We start from the raw sequence: 17,249 nt of genomic DNA, 5'->3' as shown, positions 1-17,249 counted from the left end.
TTACTCTTCTTTGAGCTATCAAAAATTTCTTAGGGTGTATGCAATTGTCAGTGAAACAGGTCACTTACAGTTAGAAATTATGTAAACGTGTTGCAAGGAATTAGAGGGGAGCATGTTCTAGGTAATGGTCATAATAAAGACAGGATATCGAGGCATCTAGTCAAGTAGACTTGGGATTTTCATAAAATGCTATTTTCCTTCTGGGCACATTAAAACCAATGTGCAATACATTATTCTAGGCAAATGTGTATTCTCTTTGCTTTCTGTCATAATTCTTTATTGCATTTGGCAGCAAATGAGCTTCTAATATTAACATTTAGAGAGAGAATGAAAAGAAATCATAGTTGAGAAGTCATAGTTGTACAGAATTTAAAGTATTAACTCACCAAAACCCCCAAAGCTTAACTTCACTTGGAAAAAATGTTCTCACTGATATGTCCAGACTGAAAAAAAAAAAAAAAAACCCTACAAAGGTTAGAGTTCGGCAAGGCTTAGTGAGAGGATCCTCTCTTCATCTGTTGGGCTCTATATTACGAACACCACACCCAACAGTGCTTCCTCCTGGTGGCTCAGTGGGAGGAGCTAGTGAAAAAGTACGTCGAAGAGTGGACAAGGGGCTGGTGGACAGGATCCGCCTGACTCTGAAATTCAGGGAGACAGGACTGGGTCAGCTCACTGCCCAGTGCATCTTTATTTTGCTCCTTGCCCTTTGTTCATAATCAGAGAGCAATTTCTTAGCGTTGTTTCTGCGGACTTCTACTGAGGACCAAACGCATCAGCAACTTCCCTGCTTTCAGGTGATGCCCAGAGTTTGTTGTGAGCCTGGACCACATTACCCCTCAAAGGAGGTGCAGAATCCTAGAGAAATCCCCTTGTCCACCAAGCTCAGATAACAGTTGCATAGTTTTGTAGCAAAGCAACCTGCTTCAGCAGTTCAATGACAACTGCATTGATCATTCTCCATTTTTCCTGTTTTTAATGCAACCTAATAATGGCATCCATAGAACTATAACTGCTTTTAGAATAGATGACTCATTGCCCATCACACGTCACAAACTTCTGTGTCCCTCCTGTACAACTTTTCAGTTCCCTTCATCCCTTCCCCAGTCCCAAGATTGCTCATATGTTTATTTCCAAGAATAAACTTCTTGGACTGAACTGTTTTTAATGCTGTTTTGAAAAGAGAATTTAGGTCCCTCTGCATTTTCACAAGCAGGGTTCAAGCTTGGACTCCAATGTGATAGGAAGGAAATTTTCCCTTGTTTTGGACCATGTCTAGCCATGAGACCAGAGGTGAATAACACTGGGTTTCCATGTGCTCTAATATTTATGAATTCTTTTTAGAGGGTAGGTACAATTTTAATTTTAAAAAGAAAAACAAGGGAAAGGATTATTATGAGGTTGAGCCAGATCACATTTTGTCACTTGAAAGAGAAATTGTAACAGAGTCACATCAGACCATTTTTACAGGGATGACTAATGGCTTTCTTCTCTTTCTGTTCCAGTTACACCAGCTATCCCTGGCAGGGCCTCCCAGAGTCTGCAAAGAGTTAATCCAGGCCTGGGGACAAGTAAGAATTTCAGTCCTTTTTCTGTCATCAATGATCTTGTCCATGTTTTACCATATTCAAACTACTATTTTTTTCTCTGCCTTATTTGAGATTTGGTACCTGGATAAATGACTGATTGAAGTTGCATAAACAGGCAAAAAAGTATATTTTTTTAAAGGATGTCTTTTGCAGCTTCTCCACAAGGGTGCTTCTTTATCTCTCTAATTTGCTTATCTTTAGAGGTTAAGTAAAGTCAAATTAATGTGAAGGGGAGAAGAAAAGATAAAATAATTGTGGACCAACAGTTAGTTACAATTAGTTTATTGAATTTAGGAACCTGTCTCCTGTTACAAGTCATGTACTATGTTGTCATTAGTATTTTGAGATATTGCTTTACCTAGTGATCACATTGACAGTAAAACTTTCCCTTCAACCATATCATCTTATGCTCCAAAATTCTGCCTTCAGTGAGCTATCTCTTCTCCTTAAAACACCTTCACACATCCCCCTCTTGTCCTCTGACAATCTCGTCTTTGTCCCCAAGACTGAATTCAGACATCAGCTCTGTGCGGAAGCTTCTCTAAATTGGCTAGAAACAAAGACTTGCTCTCCCTCTGTGCTCCTGTGGAACTTTGTTCACAGTAGATCCACTTCACGGTGCCTGAGTGTATATGCTGGTACTGTGCACAGCACTCAAAGAGTTGAGAGAGCTGCATGAATTAATTAATTTGGTTGAGCTTTATGACAAGGCCCACTTGTCTTGCTTCTTCTAAATTCCTCACGTGACCAGTAAAAAATCCTGATCAATAGTAGGTACTTTTAATTGAGTTCTAGGGAAAGATGTTCTCATCACTTGAAGTATATGTCGGGGTCCACATTATACAATAAAGGAGAGGAAGCCATGCACCTCATGGAGTTTAAGCCATTGCTGTTGCATTGGTAATTTTGGTGTCATGAAATCATAATTTGGATTTTATGACTACATTACAGAGCAAATTTCTCTATGAGATGTAAATCCTGGGAAGTGACTCAAAGGGAGGGTTAGTGCTGTTTTTAACTAGTCATCCACCTTCCAGTTGTGCCAGGCCACAAACTCTTTAACCCTCCTTTTTAGAAGCCTCTGACATGTTCATCTGTTCTCCAATAATAATCCCCTCATATGGGGATTAGAAAAGGGGTGGCTTTTTAATTATGTTTGGGTTCTCACGGCCAGTATTTTTCAAAGCCTTTCCACAGCAGATAATGTGACTTATTGCTACTTTCTGCGTGGAAATAGGGCTGCTAATAGTGCCTACCTCATAGCTGTTGTAAGAATTTTAAGTGTTGATCTATTTTAAAAAGTTAGAATAGTATCTGGCCCCATGGTGTTTCTTGTGTTCTCTCATGGCCCTTTTTTTATTCCAACAGGTATTAGGATTGAACTGAATGAAATGTCCTATACTTAGCTTTATTTTGGACCTTAATATCATGTCCTTTGTTTCAACCCAAAGGATTCTTTTGTATGCTTTCTATTCCATTGTAATAGACTGTACTGTCATCAAGGATAGAGCCTGTATTGTATACATCCTTGTATCCCACAGTACCTGACACATGCCAGGTGCTTCATGTGTAGTTGCTGGATTTTACACACACACACACACACACACACACACACACACACGCATAAAGAAAAGAAAAAGCCAGGTTTTCATTGATATCTTAATTACTCTTTGGCTGGCACAGAGTGCCTCCATGCCCTTCAGCAGGCATTTATGAAAGGAAAGAGACAAAGATACAGGAAGAGAAATTTCTCTTGCCCATTACTATAAACACATACAGTCTGTCCCAAAAGCTTTCCACAGAAAGGTCATGGGACTAGTGTTATGGTCTAGGCTTGGGGTATGCCACAGGACATCTCTATGTCATCACTGAGGTACCCGTTGGCCCTTCAGCCCCTGAGGGAATCATAGCCCCACTCCTGCCTGTGACCTATCACTGCCCCCATCCAAGTCGAATGACCCTCTCAGCTTTGAGCATTCTTTTTCATCAGATATTTTCAATTTTATGAGCTTATTAGCTGACAATATAACTAAAAGAAGCACAACACAAGGGGATTGTGTCAGAGCAGGGATGGTATCTTAGAATGTGCAGCATTTACTTCTAACAAAGCACTTGAGCTTTGGACATGCTTTAGAGAGCAGTTCTGACAATGGGTTCTGACATTAAAACTGATATTGAATTCTTGACAGGCTACTGTTTATAAATAAGTCAGTAAATGATTCAGTAAGTAAACACAGATTATTAAGATCTCTTTTAAGGAAACAGTGTTTGTGCTGGCTCTCTCCTGCACTCAGACTAGCAGTAGCCCTTCCTGACTCACTAATCTACAGGTAACGCCAAGCATTCTGCAGGCACTATTTAACCGCTTCCTTGCTTCTCTGAAGGAGGAGGAAGACAAGCTTAATTATGTACTTTACACAAGAAGGAATGGAGGTGCAGAGGAAACACTTGCCTAAGCATCTTAACAGACCAATAAGAGAGTAAAGATACTGTCAGTGAAGTGTTGTGTATTTCTCCCTAGATACACAGATGAAGTGTATGTAATGCATATTATTGATAATTCACACAACAGTGTTCAATTACTGCAAAATATGGCCTTGGCAGTTACTGCTTTCCAACACAAACCACCCAGATAATGCCTGCCATTACTTTCCAGGTGTTCATGTTTTATTATACACTGGTTTTCACATGTAATTGTTGGAAGATAAGGATTCTTTGTAAGATAAATATTAGGTCTTCACTTTTATATCCTTCTTCACCTCCCAGCAATTTGCTGAGCCATAATCGGGGATAGGTAGACATTTACCATTTAATTTACAAGAGAATTATTCTCTGTGCATAGGCTTCGGCCAGTAGTAGTGCCACCTGTGGAGGGTGAAATAGGCCCATAGCTCAAGGCCAGCCTCCTCAAGTACTTGCAGCTCCTTACTGGTTGTAAATATATATCAAGGTGTTTTCTTTCTTCTGGAATACAAACAATAAGAAAATATTTAGAAATCTGTGGGCATAGGCCTCTAAAAGCCTTGAATCTTAGAAGTGACTATTTGTTTTAAGTCTGCAAAGGATGATTAAGCATCTCCCTAAAAATCCCAGTGGGCCTTTGTGTGCTCTATATACCAATTCCTAGTTTGGTTTCTCTCCAAAAGCATAACACACATTTTTCAAGGATGAAATCCAAGATAAACGTTCCTTCCCCCTGGGTGACCTCAGTGGGTGGTGAACACTTTTTAGACGCTAGAAAGTTAAAGCTGGCCAATGTTGGTTGTGACCTTGGAGTTCTAGCCTGCAGACTCCTGATTCACTGCTGAATTCTTCAAAACCAACTCTGTAATCACTGCTCTCAAGAGAGCTCTGGCTTCTGCTCACAAGAACCTCTCTAGGGAAAGAACCCCTGAACCCATCATTCCAGAAGAGCCTTTGACCACACCAGCCCCTACTTGTAATGAGCAGTTTCTTCAGATACTATGCACATGTACATTGAGAGAAAAAAATCCTTGAATCTGTTATGTAGGTGTGCACTGGTTTTAATATAAATTAATCTGTCTACTGAGAAAGAAGATAATACATCACAATTTTAAGATTTATGGATTCCTGGATTTCTCTTTCTGTCGCTTCATTATTGGTGTATAGGAATGCCACCGATTTCTGTGCACTGACTTTATATCCTGTCACTTTGCTGAATGCATAGATCAATTCTAGCAGTTTTTTGGTAGAATCTTTTGGGTTTTCCATATAGAGAATAATGTTATCTGTGAAGAGTGAAAGTTTGACCTCCTCCTGGCCAATTTGGATGTCTTTTATTTCTTTGTGCTGTCTGATTGCTGAGGCTAAGTCTTCCAATACTATGTTGAAAAACAGTGGCGAGAGTGGACATCCCTGTCTTGTTCCTGATCTTAGAGGAAAAACTCTCAGTTTTTCCCCATTGAAGATGATATTAACATTGGGTCTTTCATATATGGCTTTTAAGATCTCAAGGTATGATCCTTCTATCCTAACTTTCCTAAGGGTTTTAATCAAGAAAGGATGTGGTATTTTGTCAAATGATTTCTCTGCATCTATTGAGAGGATTGTGTGATTCTTGTCCTTTTTTTTATTGATGTGATGAATCATCACTTGGTCGTGGTGAACAACTTTTTTGATGTATTATTGGATCCAGATGGCTAATATCTTGAGGATTTTTGCATCCATGTTCATCAAGGATATTGGTCTATAGTTCTCTTTTTTAGTGGGGTCTTTGTCTGGTTTTGGAATCAAGGTAACACTGGCTTCATAGAAAGAGTTTGGAAGTTTTCCTTCCATTTCTATTTTTTGGAACAGCTTCAAGAGAATATGTGTTAACACTTCCTTAAATGTTTGGTAGAATTCCCCTGGAAAACCATCTGGCCCTGGACTCTTGTTTTGTGTAAGATATTTGATTACTAATTTGATTTCTTTACTGGTTATGGGTCTGTTCAAATTTTTTTATTTCTTCCTGTTTCAGTTTTTGTAGTTTATATGTTTCTAGGAATTTGTCCATTTCTTCCAGATTGCCCATTTTATTGGCATATAATTGCTCATAATATTCTCTTATTATTGTTTGCATTTCTGCCGTGTTGGTTGTGATCTTTCCTCTTTAATTCTTGATTTTACTTATTTGGGTCCTTTACTTTTTCTGTTTGATCAAACCGGCTAGTGGTTTATCAATTTTGTTAATTCTTTTGAAGAGTCAGCTTCTGGTTTTATTGATCTGTTCTACTGCTCATGGAATTAAAACATATGTGCCATTAAATAGTAGTTCAAGTAGTATGCCTCATGGCAAATATATGCAATATGAAATAACATATTTAAATAAAAGATAACTCAAGAGGTAATTAATTACTAAATAAAAATGTATCACTTAGAAAAGAAGTTCTGCAACTTTCAAAGGGCTCCTTAAAATGTATGATTTGGGGGCACCTGGGTGGCTCAGTCAGTTGAATGTCTGACTCTTAATTTTGGCTCAGGTCATGATCCCAGAGTCATGGGATTGAGCCCTACAACAGGCTCTATGCTGAACATGGAGCCTGCTTAAGATTCTTTCTCTCCCTCTCCCTCTGTCCCTCCCTGATCCATCCCTCTGAAATTAAAAAAAAAAAAGGAAAAAAAGAAAATCCAATAGTCCAAAAAAAAAAGGTATAATTTAGGGGTGCCTGTGTGCCTCAGTCAGTTGAGCATCTGTCTCTTGATTTCAGTTCAGGTCATGATCACAGGGTCATGGAATCAAGCCCCACATTGGGCTCTGCACTGAGTATGGAGCCTGCTTAAGATTCTCTCTCACTCCCTCTGCCCCTCTCCCAGCTTGCATGCTCACTCTTTCAAAAAAAGTATGATTTATAAGAAATTGATTTGCATGTAATTTGTAATCTGTGATACAAAATAAGCTATTTTCTTTTAAGGTCAACAATTACTTAAGCTACAGGTTGGCAAACTATAGTCCCCAGACTAGATCTTGCTTTTGTAAATAAACATGCCTATTTGTTTCAGATTGTCTATGGCTACTCTGAGGGTAAAATAGCCATCATATCTATATTGGTTGTTGTCTTCTGGTCTCCTCTATAAAATCCTTTTCAACTTAGTAACATTAATGAGGATACAGGATTCACTTTATGAATTTACTTCACAATCAATTCTTCTGAAATACGCTTTATTGTAAAGTAGGATTAAAAGTATCTTCTAATCAATGTGGACATGTGGATATATCACTGTTACTATTACTATGATGATGATTATTATTATTGGTGATAGTAGTGGTGGTAGGGGTGGAATTGCTGGTGGTACTCTGCCAAATTAAAGCATCTATAGATGTGTGGTGATGAATGAGGCAATAATTTGAAACACAACTGTCTGCATACATCATCATTTTCAGATAATATTTATCTTACAAAGAGTTATAGTCACTGTATCACATGGCTCTAGTGTGAGGGCAAACCTGAGTTTGTAGGTCTGTAAATCTTTTATAAACTGACTGTTGCCACTGAGTTCATGCCAAAGAATAAAGACAGAAGGCTCTCCTGTTAGGAAATTGTGTAATGGGAGAGACTTCTAAACCTGAAGCCTCATAGCATCACCATCAGTGCTGGGATTCAGATCAATAGCTTTCATGAGTCCTCGAGGTATTCTCAAGTAGCAATGGTATGTTTGCTCCTACAGGCTAACTTCTGATTTTTCATGTGCTATGGAGAAGCAGTGTTGAATGCTTCTTTATCCTCTCAAATTTCCTTAATAAATAGAATTCTCAAACTCCAAATTTAGATTAACAGGAAAGCAAATATTTGCAGGCGAGCACATCTATGCTCTGTGCTGTCAGCACACATGGCTATGTGCACCTGTCACCATGAAGCTCCTGCCCGGCAAACCCCAAAGACATGGAGAAACACCTGGATAACATCCTTCCTGCTATGGAGGCTCTTCTTTTTCTTAATTCCAAAAGCAGTTGAAGTTGTCCATCTTTTGCATTAAACTCAAGTGGCTTGTGTACACCTGGCATCTTCCCTTCTAGATTGTAAGGATTTTTGAGGGCAAGGACATAGTCTTCCTCATCTTTATATGCTCTGTTCCCTTCTTCACAATTTAAACGAGGCCTTGCACAAAATGGGAGCTTAATATTTGTCAAATGAATATCATGTGGGGTTCCAGGAATTACCTGAGAACAAATGCTTCTAGAAGGGAAGTGGAGGGAGAGGTGTTAGCATAGATTATCATCATATTTTAGTTTGACATCCAAATGCCTCCTAGACACACACACACACACACACACACACACACACACACAGACTAATGCAGATGAGTAACATAATTGTTTCCTCAAACTGAAGGGCAATAGATACATTTTCCTCTTCTGCCATTTTTATTTCTCATGGGGAAAAGAAGGTTCTACAGGAGTTTTGTAAGTATGTTCTGATCAGACAGTATTGGTTTTGGCAACCTTGTATTAGTTCCAGTGACTCGTTTTAGGTTATGTGATGAGGACTCTCGGGTTTAGGGAGTAGAGACCACAGGTTGCCTTCTGTGTGTGCCCCCAGCATCATGCCAATATGCCATGAGCTCTGAACTTATCCAGCCATAAATGGAGGTGTCAACAGCTATCTTCAGGGGTTATTGTGAGGAGCAAATAGGTACATAGAAAAATTCCTGGCACAAAATAGGTATGGAATAAATGCTAGGTATTTTATTATTTTTACTACTGCTGCCACTGCAGAGCAGTAGAATGAGCGGTAGTGGCCTGGGCCCCCAGAAGTACCCTCCCTCCCTCCTCACCCCGTTCACCAAAGCTTATCTCCAATTTAAGTTCATTTCTGCTGGAGGTGGGAGAGAGTAGTAGAAAAAAGGCTAGATCCTATATAGTATATCTCACATCTGAGTGGTATATATTTTAAGAAAAATAATTCTCCCAGATTCCAAATGTTTGTACAGCCCAGTTTGACAAAACTTGATTTAACAAATAAATATTAATGTTATATAAGGACATGTCTTTTTCATTGCCCTTTATCTCTATGAAAGTGCAAAACTTAATTTTATGGCCAAAAGACCATTGTCCCAGAAGCTCTGCTTTTGTGTCCTGCCATGAATACCTCCATCCAGACGGGCTGTTTGAGGCAGAGAAACAGGGAGCATTTGAAGGGGAAGGCTGAGAGGTTTGCCAGACTCTAGATGCCAGAGGACAAGACATGGGCTCCAGGCAAGAGCCTTCCTAAGGAAGAGGGTGGCGAGGAAGAGGGCCAAAGGGCAGCCTGGGGCCCAGCTTACTTGTATCACAGGCAGGATTAGGTAAAATGTTTGGCACCTAGTGAAATGTTATTCCCTTCCCTTCCTCTTTTCCCAGAAAAACTGTTTTTAGGTATAGGAAAGAGATGAGGCTCTACAGCTCAGTAAAGTGTGTGTCATCAAAACAAACCTTTTCTACTTTTCCATCAAGCATCTTTACCCCCTATAGACTAAACTCGGTCCCAAGGAACATTTACTCTCTGGATGATTCATTTGACAATAATCATGTACAGTTTGATTGGTAGGATTCTCTTATATGGAGTCACAACCTTAATATTTGTTTTTGCTTCAGAAGTTCAGCTCTAAGGAGGCCTCCTGGATCAAACTTTGCAACAGCAACAAAGCATATGTTAACTAGTGGTGATGTACTCAGGCCAGCCTGTGACAGCCCATTTGACTAGCGCTACAGGTGAACTGTGGCTGTCTGCCGCAGAGCAGTGGAGCAGGAGCTCAGTGGAACAGAAAGAGGAGGAAGGTTTCCCACCCCATCCCATGCCACCTCACTGCCCCTATCTGCTGTCTCCTCCTGCACCCAACTCAACACCCTGCCTTTCTTAGATGAAGGCAAAATTTTTGAATTAGATGAAATTTTTCTTTGGTGCCTTCCCCCAAATTTAGTTTTTGACTGAATAATCTTGCCTAAGCCATGACTAAATAATCTCATAGGGTATAGTCAGCCTCAGTGTGAGCTGTCAAACCAGATTAACATATGCCAACTCTTTCCAGCCTTGCAAACCTCTCCTGGTTGAGGTTTTTATAAAAGCAGGTACCTTGTTATTAGTCATCAATTACTGACAGGCCTAAAGAGAAATCTCCAGCTCCTTTTGGAGAGACCAAAAGTTTGCAAGAGAAGTATATCAAAAAGACACCTGGGGAAGTGAGGCTGCTAAAAAAGAGAACAATTAAGAAAAGAAATAAAATATTTTTAGATGGACAGAATCTGGGTTGAAAGAAGCAGACTTCTCAGGAGCTGAGGGAAAGAAACAAACTGAGTCCAGAAGGGTTAGAAGTCTTAGACCAAGATTTCTCAATTACCAAAAGAAGGGAAGCTCAGCCTTATTTGGTCTGCAAAGTGATAATCCCCTTCCAGGGAGATCTGTATGATTCATCTGAAAACCGTGAAATTGCACCCATAAATCCCTTCTGCTGCTCTACCAGCCATGACCATCATCACCACCTGTAATAGTTCTCACATAGCTCTTAAAGGAGAGCTCGTACATATTTTCTTTGGGACTCCTTTCTTTGAAAAACAGAGACCTGGAGGTAAAGGGCTGGAGGCTTGGTTGTTGCATCCAGAGCCACAGCCAAAGCCTAAAATCCTAACAGGATGTCAATATAAGCAGGTGACTAACCCTCCAAGCCCCTAGATCCTAAAGTGGTGGTTCTTGGTGGGTGTGTCCATCAGAATCATCTGTGGGCATTTTCAATAAATACAAATGCCAAAGGTCTAGCTCAGACCTGCATTGATAGAACTCATGTGTATTGTATTAGTTCCCTGAGACTGCTGTAACAAATTACCATAACCCTGGTGGCTTAAAATAGAAATCTATTCTCTCACAGTTATGGAGGCCAGAAGCCAAAAATCAGGGTGTCATCAGTGTTCTTTCTGGAGGCTCTGAGGCAGAATCCGCTCCATGCCTTTTTTTCTCTCCTAGGTTCTGGAAACTGCTGGCAGTCCTAGATGGTCCTCAGTTTATAGATATATCACTTCATTCTCTATCTCTATCTTCTCATGGCCTGGCCCCATCTCTGTGTCGGTTCTCCTTTTCTGTCTCTTATAAAGGCACCCATCATTGAATTTGGAGCCTAACCTAGACTATCTCATTCTGAGATCCTTACCTTAATTATATCTGCAAAGACCCTTTTTTCAACAAAGATCACATTTCACAGGAACCACGGATTAGGATGTGGGCATATGTTTGAGGGATACAATTTAACCCACTACACATACATATGAAAAATAAAATCCCCTCCAAAAAAGATATTCTGTACACTCCTGCAAAGAGCTCCGCCTTTCATGTATTATCCCATCATTTCCCCAGTGCTTGGGAAATGCTAAGTCATGCAGAGTTAAACAGCCTTCTTTATTGCAGGACTACTGAGTTCTCTAATCTGCTTGGGTACATTATGATTGTCCCAGAAAAAGAGGGGGAAAAAAACGCATAGCACTACCTGAAAGTAGTTGACCAGGGAAGTTCTTTTCAAGGGATTATCTATTACTGCTTCAGAGGCCACTAGTGTTCAATGGAGCACAGGCCACAAGTGACAATGGCACTCTCCTAGCTCTGCTCAGTGATTTGGACATACTGTGAGTGTGTAGACATTTAGGGTGTACTGACCCGTCTCTGAGTATGAGTGAATCCTTCAGTAAATATCCTCCAGGGGTTCACTGGAGAGTTTGTGTATGTGCGTGGATTTTCAGATGTCATCCAGTCTCTGGTCTTGCCTTCTGCTATTTTTAGAGGGATTGTGATGATAGAGTGGAGCAAAGGGGAATGGAAAAGCAAAGGTAGCCAACATTACACAATGTGCTTTTTTTTTTCTCAAAAATATGCAGAATAACTGAAAAAGGGGAGAAGTTATGTCATCATTTTTATTCCTATAATTCCAGTCTCTCAACAATGGCATCAAAATATGCTTCACCAGTAAATTCATAGTGATATATTTTTTTAAATGATCACCTTTGGAGGTTACAAGGGTATGTACTCATTATTATGAATATTGATACATCAAGGGAACTATGCTATTTCTTTGGATTTTTGTATGAATTGTATTTCAGGGTAACTGAATAGGTGGTGAAGAAAAGATGTTTTCTTCTTGTTTATCTTACTAATATACATTAGCAAGCATGTGTATATGTATATGAGTATGAATATGTGTATGAATATCTATATAAAGATGAAATAGTAGGATTAAAATCACCAGTTTAGAGCCCCTAATGAAATGATAGATTTGGGCAAGATTGTCAGTGAATGATAAAATACTTGAGTGAACTCCATTCTGAGTGAGTCAGTCTGACAACACATCAAACCCAGATCAATCTTACCATTGTCTGTTATTATATGTCCCCGACACAGGGGTTTGCCACACCACCCATGACAGACTTTTTCTGTGAGCCTTCAGCTGAATTGCATTAAGCCTCTAGGTCTTACCGCCTGGTTATAGGAAATAAGAGGGATAGAGGGACATTTTAAATGACTCTAAGACGCAATAAGCTGAAGGAAAATATCTTCAACCAAAAAAGAAAAAAAAAGAATCACAGAATAAAAAGAAGAGAGAAGAAATGTCATGGATTTGAACAGACTTGAGACATTGTGTGGGCCTAGTCTGCATCCTGATTCAAATAAATTGTCAAAATACATTTTTAAAGATTTTTTTTAGAAAATTGAGCACAGACTGGGCATTTAATGATATTGAGGGATCATTATTAATTTGTTAGGTATAATATTGGTACTAATTTTTTAACAAAAGTGTCCTTATTGGCTTTTATAGATACACATGTAGGTAGTTATGGGTAAAAGCAGATGACAAAAAAAATAGATAAACTACACAAAACAGGATTGGTAAAATGCTAATAATATTTGAAGCTGGGTGAGGAGTATATGGTTTATTGTTATTAATAATAATATACATAGTCTTACTAGTGTTACTGTTATTATTTAACATGGTTCATTAAGCCATGTTGTCTGTTTTTGTGTATATTTGAATATTTGTATATTTTTGTGTGTATTTCCATAATAAAAAGAGAGTAATACCTCATGAATAATCTCAACCCCCAACCTCTAGTAAAGACAATTCACATTCACAGTGAAATCTATGAAATTAGCCTTACTAGTGATCAGAGTATTATCTCTCTGAAAAGTAGGAAAGACCCTCACATGAAAATGTCAATTTAGAGGACTGCTGTATGAAAAACCAGAAAATGTTTGCGTTCTGGATAAGTAGTCATTAATGTGTTACACTACAGGATGTAATCATGAGAGTTGATGTTGAAAGGCGTCCTTGGTTTCAATTGGCAAGGAAAAATAAATGACTTGGCTAAAATTTAAGGCTATGGCTCTAAGTCCCATTTGAGCGCTAGTTTGGAAGATTTCATTGCTGCTCTTACCTAGTGTGATGATATTTGCTTGCACACCAGCTCTGCTCTAGGCGTGACACGGGTACAAACATTTTCCTAGAGCTGAAGTCACACTGTAGTAAACACTGCTGTGTCCCAGTAGAGATTCTGGAATGATATGGCCACAGAGCATTTACATTCTGCCCCATGGGTTACCCTCTCACCACTCATTAAACAAGAAATAGGAAAGATAGCCAACAGGCTGTCATTAAGTCACAAACCAAAAAGAAAGAGAAAGGAGAGAAGACAAAACCGGTTAGTTACAATTTTCTAAATGGAGTCTTTTTTCTCATTTCTACTTTCTGTTTGCTCTTGAAGCCAAAGCTTGGAGGCTTGCCATTTACAAGCCTACAGAGAACATTTGGAATATGGCCATCCCTGCCCTTATCTATGTGTGCCGCATGGCCTGCTTTCTCCCCATTCACCTCTGCCCAGTGTCCCAAATCAGGAGCCTAGAGGCTAAAAGCAGTGCAGGTAGCATAGTCATTCAAGTTCATATAAATTAGAAGTAATCCAGATGATAACCAAAAATAACAGAATTTTATTTCCAGGACTCTTCAGTTCCCTTAATGTTGCTGACTTATTTCTAGGATCCCTGGGCTCAGCTCTTGGTGGATGTCTCAGAACCAAGGAGAGGATCGCTTATACCAGATGCATCTGCTCATTGGCCTAAAAGCTTTCAAAATTTGTTCATAGCTTAGCCTATTCTAAAAAGATAAAGAACAAAACCCCATATACTTGAGAAATCCTAAAATGCAACCACAAGACATGTACCTAGATATGTCTTCCCACCAAGTCATCCTTTATGGTTGACCACAATGTTATTTCCTGTTCCTCCTACACTTAAGGTTCCACAGAGCAGGACAAGGCAAAGAACATCAAGGTTTTCTGAAACATTTTGAAACAGAGGTTTTGGACAAGCAAGTAAGAGGTGCACTGCACTGAAAGTGAAGTATCTATCTCTGTCTCTAACAATGTCTCAGAAATGACAGGTGCTATCTCCTAGCTGACTGCCAATGAACCCAGCAAACATAACCCCGGCATGATCCACCCATATCTCATTTCTCTCTTTGCCAGACTGAGTCCATACCTATATATTAAGAAAATGGTAGCATTCAGTCTATGCCTGACTGGGTGAGGTTTTGGCATGCAAGCTAATAGGGATGAATCTAAAATCCCTCAAAGTAGAAGCAAAAGCTTTGTTTTTATTCATCCAGGCAAATAATCAAAAGACAAGTTTAAAACAGATCACAGTTAAGTACCATGAGAACAGAGATTTTTGCCTTGTTCCTCTCTGTAAAGTTGGTACCTAGAACTAGCCCATTTGGCTATGAATGAAATATGTCTTAAAGGAATTAATGGTCCTACAGGACAGAAATTTTCTGTGTTTGGATGAGTCATTATTATATAGCTTCAGAGCCTAGATAGAAAATATGCCACAATATTGGTCCTACAAATGGACTTGGAGTGCTTGGGCATGCCCTGCAGCAAAGCAAATCAAGTGTGGCCACCAGCATGCCAGTCTCCTCGCCTTACCCATCCTGGATTTTCAAGTTAGGAGACATTGTGGCAACCAGGCCAGGAGGCATGTCTCCCATACTTTCTCATATTGGGGTTTGAGGTTTTTATTTTCTTTTTTGGCTTCTAAGTATCCAAAATTATTGTTCAGAGAAGTATATTAAGACCATGACTCTGCCATTACCACACATTCCTGTTACCAACAGAGGAGGTAACTGAATCGCTTAAAACGAAGCAATTCCATCCTCTTTAGTACACTATAAACATAGTCTTAGCTTTGACTGTAATTATAGTGGGAGATGTTGCTGAGAAAATCGTATAATTATAGCATTACTGTTGAGAACCATCTGACTAGAAAACACTGAGCTGCACTGTGTAAGGTTTAAGATGGGATTATGGTCCTTTTTTTCATTATGAATGAGACTAATTAGCCAACTGCAACCAAGAGCTTTGTAGCATGATAGTAATACTATAAGAAAATCAAAAGCCTAAGTAAAATGATGGGAAAATCTGATGCTTTTCTTTAGTTTTCACATGTTCTTAGAAGATACTATATGAAAGTATAGAGAGGAGAAGCTTACCAACTTACGGAAAACATGAATGAAATCACAAGGGACTAGCTTAGAAAAATCCACACTCTAGCGGGTTTCTCCACTCTCCTCTCCAGGCAAAAGGACCTTACACAGGTATATCAAATGCCTAAAGTTTTATTTCCCTGAATATGGCTTTTTCCCCTCTTTAATAGTCTTCCTCAATGGTCCAAGATTTTATGCTACCATAAATTTAAACAGTATTCTGTATCTTGTTTCAGATGTGGATGACACTGGGTGTTTTTTGAAGTCATTGAAATGTAAACTTAATTGTATGCTTTTCACTATGTGTAAAGTACCTTGATTTAAAATTTTTTTCTCTAAGTTTTTAAAGACCAGAGATTTCCAGCAACAAGAATAAAGTAGAAAGAGCATAGTTAGAAAACCTGGTCTGGTGTACCTGCTTCACCATATAAAAGTCATGGACCTCTTGAAACCTATGTTCTGTCTTTTCGTTTTTTTTTAATTTTTTTATGTTTTTTAATTTATTTTTGAGAGACAGAGACAGTGAGAACAGGGGAGGGTCAGAGAGAGACGGAGACACAGAATCTGAAGCAGGCTCCAGGCTCTGAGCTGTCAGCACAGAGCCTGATGTGGGGCTTGAACCCATGAATCATGAGATCATGACCTGAGCCGAAGCCAGACGCTTAACTGACTGAGCCACCCAGGTGCCCCAGTTCTGTCTTTTCAAAAATGGAAATATGTGTTTATTTATTTTTAACGTTTATTTTTATTTATTTTGAGAGAGATACAAAGAGCAACCAGGGGAGGGGCAGAGAGAGAGAGGGAGACAGAACGCCAAGCAGGCTCTGTGCTGTCCGTACAGAGCCCGATGCAGGACTCAAACTCACAAATGGTGAGATCATGACCTGAGTTGAAACCAAGAGTCAGACACTTAACCAACTGGACTCCCAGGAACCCCCAAAAAGGAAAATATTTATATTTACACTCTTACCTTCACAAGGATCAGTTATGACAATGATGTACACATTCCTTGTGAGTGTTCTAGGACTCTGTAGCTCATAAAGAGTTCTCAGGTTTCCTCTCAAAGAGGGGAAATTCTAAGTTGCTCCAAACAGTGAAACAGGGTGCAAAGAATCTCTGTCACGTGACTAGGTCTGGTTATTTTCTCTGGTGAAGGGGAACATGGCTGGCACCGTAAGGAGTCTGTGTGTGTTTGTGTGTGTGTGTGTGTGCGCGCACGCACACGCACGTGTGCACGCATCTGTGTGTGTTGGAGAATGAAAGAGAAAATAATTTGTCTTCCTGGCTTCATCTCTACTCCTGGCTTTTCCTAGAGCCTTATTCCTCTCTTTGTCCCAAGCCTGAAAACAGGGACTCCTCACCCTCTTTTGTTCATAAACATCAGAAAACTGAGATTTCATTTAGCCTTCTCTTACCATACCCTTGGTCTATGAATGTTCTACATGTATAACAATAAAAATAACAATAAGGAAGAGGAATCAAAATACATAAAAATACTGCCCGTGCACGGCTGCCTGCAGATTTGTGTCCTTGCACTTAGCTTACTTGGTAGTGTCCTCAAGAAACTGTGACAAACTGTAATACCTATAGCTCTCAAGATCTTGCCTCTTAAACCTGACCAATATTTGTTGTTCCTGGAATCAGTAATGGTAACCTCTTTTGTCTGAC

At 39.4% G+C, this 17,249-nt stretch overlaps 1 protein-coding gene across 2 annotated transcripts in view; it reads left to right on the top strand.

The window, feature by feature from the left end:
• The window catches only part of GHR (growth hormone receptor), a 261,841-nt gene that overhangs the window by 186,515 nt on the left and 58,077 nt on the right, over positions 1 to 17,249 (top strand). For both annotated transcript variants that reach the window (XM_029940943.1, XM_029940942.1), the window contains one exon: positions 1,506 to 1,571. In XM_029940943.1, coding sequence (XP_029796803.1) covers positions 1,506 to 1,571 — 66 coding nt within the window. The remainder of the gene's footprint in view (positions 1 to 1,505; positions 1,572 to 17,249) is intronic.

Source organism: Suricata suricatta, chromosome 6 (genome assembly GCF_006229205.1).
Source record: "Suricata suricatta isolate VVHF042 chromosome 6, meerkat_22Aug2017_6uvM2_HiC, whole genome shotgun sequence".
NCBI lineage: Eukaryota > Metazoa > Chordata > Mammalia > Carnivora > Herpestidae > Suricata > Suricata suricatta.
Note: the sequence above shows the minus strand (reverse complement) of the source record. Positions and strands in the feature narration are given on the sequence as shown.